Source organism: Oppia nitens, unplaced genomic scaffold (assembly GCF_028296485.1).
Source record: "Oppia nitens isolate AA-2021 unplaced genomic scaffold, nextdenovo-longstitch-racon4-pilon3 scaffold29_pilon_pilon_pilon, whole genome shotgun sequence".
NCBI lineage: Eukaryota > Metazoa > Arthropoda > Arachnida > Sarcoptiformes > Oppiidae > Oppia > Oppia nitens.
In genome coordinates, this window is record NW_026533209.1 from 970,361 (window position 1) to 972,713 (window position 2,353).

The following is a 2,353-nucleotide window of genomic DNA, read 5'->3' on the forward strand; positions in this document are numbered from 1 at the left end:
AGAGTCAATGAAATTGATTTTTATCAAAATTTTGTCTATTATTTATATTTCAAATAAAATGCTATAAAAATTCAATTCAATTTGCATTTAATTTCGTTACTAAATGTTAAAACAAAATATTTTTTAGTAAATTTTCTCTTAAATTATCATTGAAGTGATAGCAACTCAAGAGGTTTTACCGTTAATTTCTTATGAAAAAAACCGTTAATTATCATAGATTTCATTAAATTCGTTATGAATTTAGAATTTAAATTTGAAAATAAAAATAAATTTTAGTTAAAATTCGCGTAATTTTAATCTTAAAAACTTTGTTTTAAAATCGTGACAACAATTAATAGTCAGTATTATAACAAATAATTCAAATTTATATTCAAAAATTATAGTCAAAAGAGATAATCGTATTAAAGACCAAATAATAACTGAAAAAATACTTTACTAAGAGATTGTCATTTAAACCAAAATTAGTGGTCAAACCAAAGCAATGGGCGAAACATATCTCAAGCAATGCATATCAAGGCCTGAATCTGAAGATGGAAAGGGACCCAACATATCATACGGTGCCTCATCAGTACAGGGCTGGCGATCCACTCAAGAGGACGCACACATATGTTTGCCAAAGTTTGACAAAAACGCCAGTCTGTGGGCTGTTTTTGACGGACATAATGGCGCAGAAGTGGCACAATTGGCGTCAAAACTCTTACCAAATATGTTGTTAAAGAATAAGAACTACAAAGAAGGCAAATACGAATCGGCACTTCAGGAAGCATTCCAGCAATTTGATGACCAACTTCTTCAGGACGATACTATGAATCAATTGATTAAAATGAGAAAACAGTACTCACAGGTGCCCATCGACCGAAAAAATGCACCGGCAGTGGCCAGTGGTTGTACGGCTATTGTTGTACTAATTAAAGATGGCATCGCATATGCGGCCAATTTAGGAGATTCTCGGTGTATACTATCACGAAATGGCAGATCATATCCATTGTCCAGTGACCACAAACCGGAAAATACTGACGAAAAAAATCGCATCGAGAACGCCGGCGGACAAGTGATTTGCGGTCGCATTAATGGCGGTGTAAACGTTTCACGCGCTTTTGGTGACCATCACTACAAACATAACACTGAACTGTCAAAGAAGGAACAGATGATCATTGCTTTGCCCGACATCAAGACAGAACAGTTAACATCAAACGACAATCTAATGGTACTTATATGCGATGGCATCTGGAATAGTGTGGCCAATGAAGAACTTATTGGTTATGTCAACAAACGAATACCAAGAGTCAAACGATTGTCCAAAATATGCGAAGAAGTATTCAAACAGATATTGCCGACAACAGCTATGCCTATCCATGGAATCGCTGGTAAAGACAACATGACGTTTTTGATCGTCAAATTTGAACCAAATCTGATTAATACAAATCAAGTACAGAAGCCAAACACTACCACCAATACGGCCATCAAGAGAACCAATAGCAAAGAATCAGTAGTATTTGTACAACCGGGTGGTCAGCCCAGACAGTCAACCAATTTTCAAGGATCACAATATCAAGGGAACCAAAAGTAACTCTACTTTATCTCTACTGTATATAAACTGTACAATCGATTGGCATTAATATACTGTAGTAGTAGTAGTACTGTATTTAACACACAAATTCAACAGTCATTTAATCAGATTTTGTTTATATCTTTAAAAAAAGAAAAGTTAATAAATAGATAACTACTGTAATATTCATTGTATTCATTGACTAATACTTGAAAATTTAATAACTATTGATTATTAATAATTTATAAAACTTAATATTTAATTAATACTGCATTTGTATTATCTAATTATTATATTGTATTATATATATAAAGTTATAGCCATTAATAAATTATTTGTCAAGAATTTATGCAATTTTATATAATAATAACAATATAAGTAGATTATTAGATAACATTTATAATATAAACATATATGAATACCAATATATATACATTTAAAAAAAACTAACCAATATATCCTATAAAAAAAATTAAACAAATGTAAAATAATTATTTTAAAATTAGTATATAATTTATTTTTTACAGATTTTTACAATAATATATATAAATCATATATTGTAAATTTTAAATTAATTTTCTAATAAATAAAGTTTATTTATTAAATTGTATTTATAAAGTACAGTATAATAAAATAATTGTTTGCCTAAACACTTGATATTTACACAATTATGCAATTAATTAACATTGAAATTTACAGTAAATTATGTTATTTGTATTTAGTGTATTTAGTGTAAAATAATATATTTTAAAATAAAATCAAAACCAACTAAAAAAATACAGTATTTAAAAAAATAATAATAAT

At 28.7% G+C, this 2,353-nt stretch overlaps 1 protein-coding gene across 1 annotated transcript; it reads left to right on the top strand.

Annotated features, from left to right (window-relative positions):
- The first annotated feature begins 481 nt into the window (after positions 1 to 481).
- On the top strand, positions 482 to 1,570 carry LOC128954752 (protein phosphatase 2C 1-like). Its single transcript, XM_054300348.1, has one exon. It carries the CDS (start codon positions 482 to 484, stop codon positions 1,568 to 1,570), a length of 1,089 nt encoding a protein of 362 aa, XP_054156323.1.
- The last annotated feature ends 783 nt before the right edge of the window (positions 1,571 to 2,353 follow it).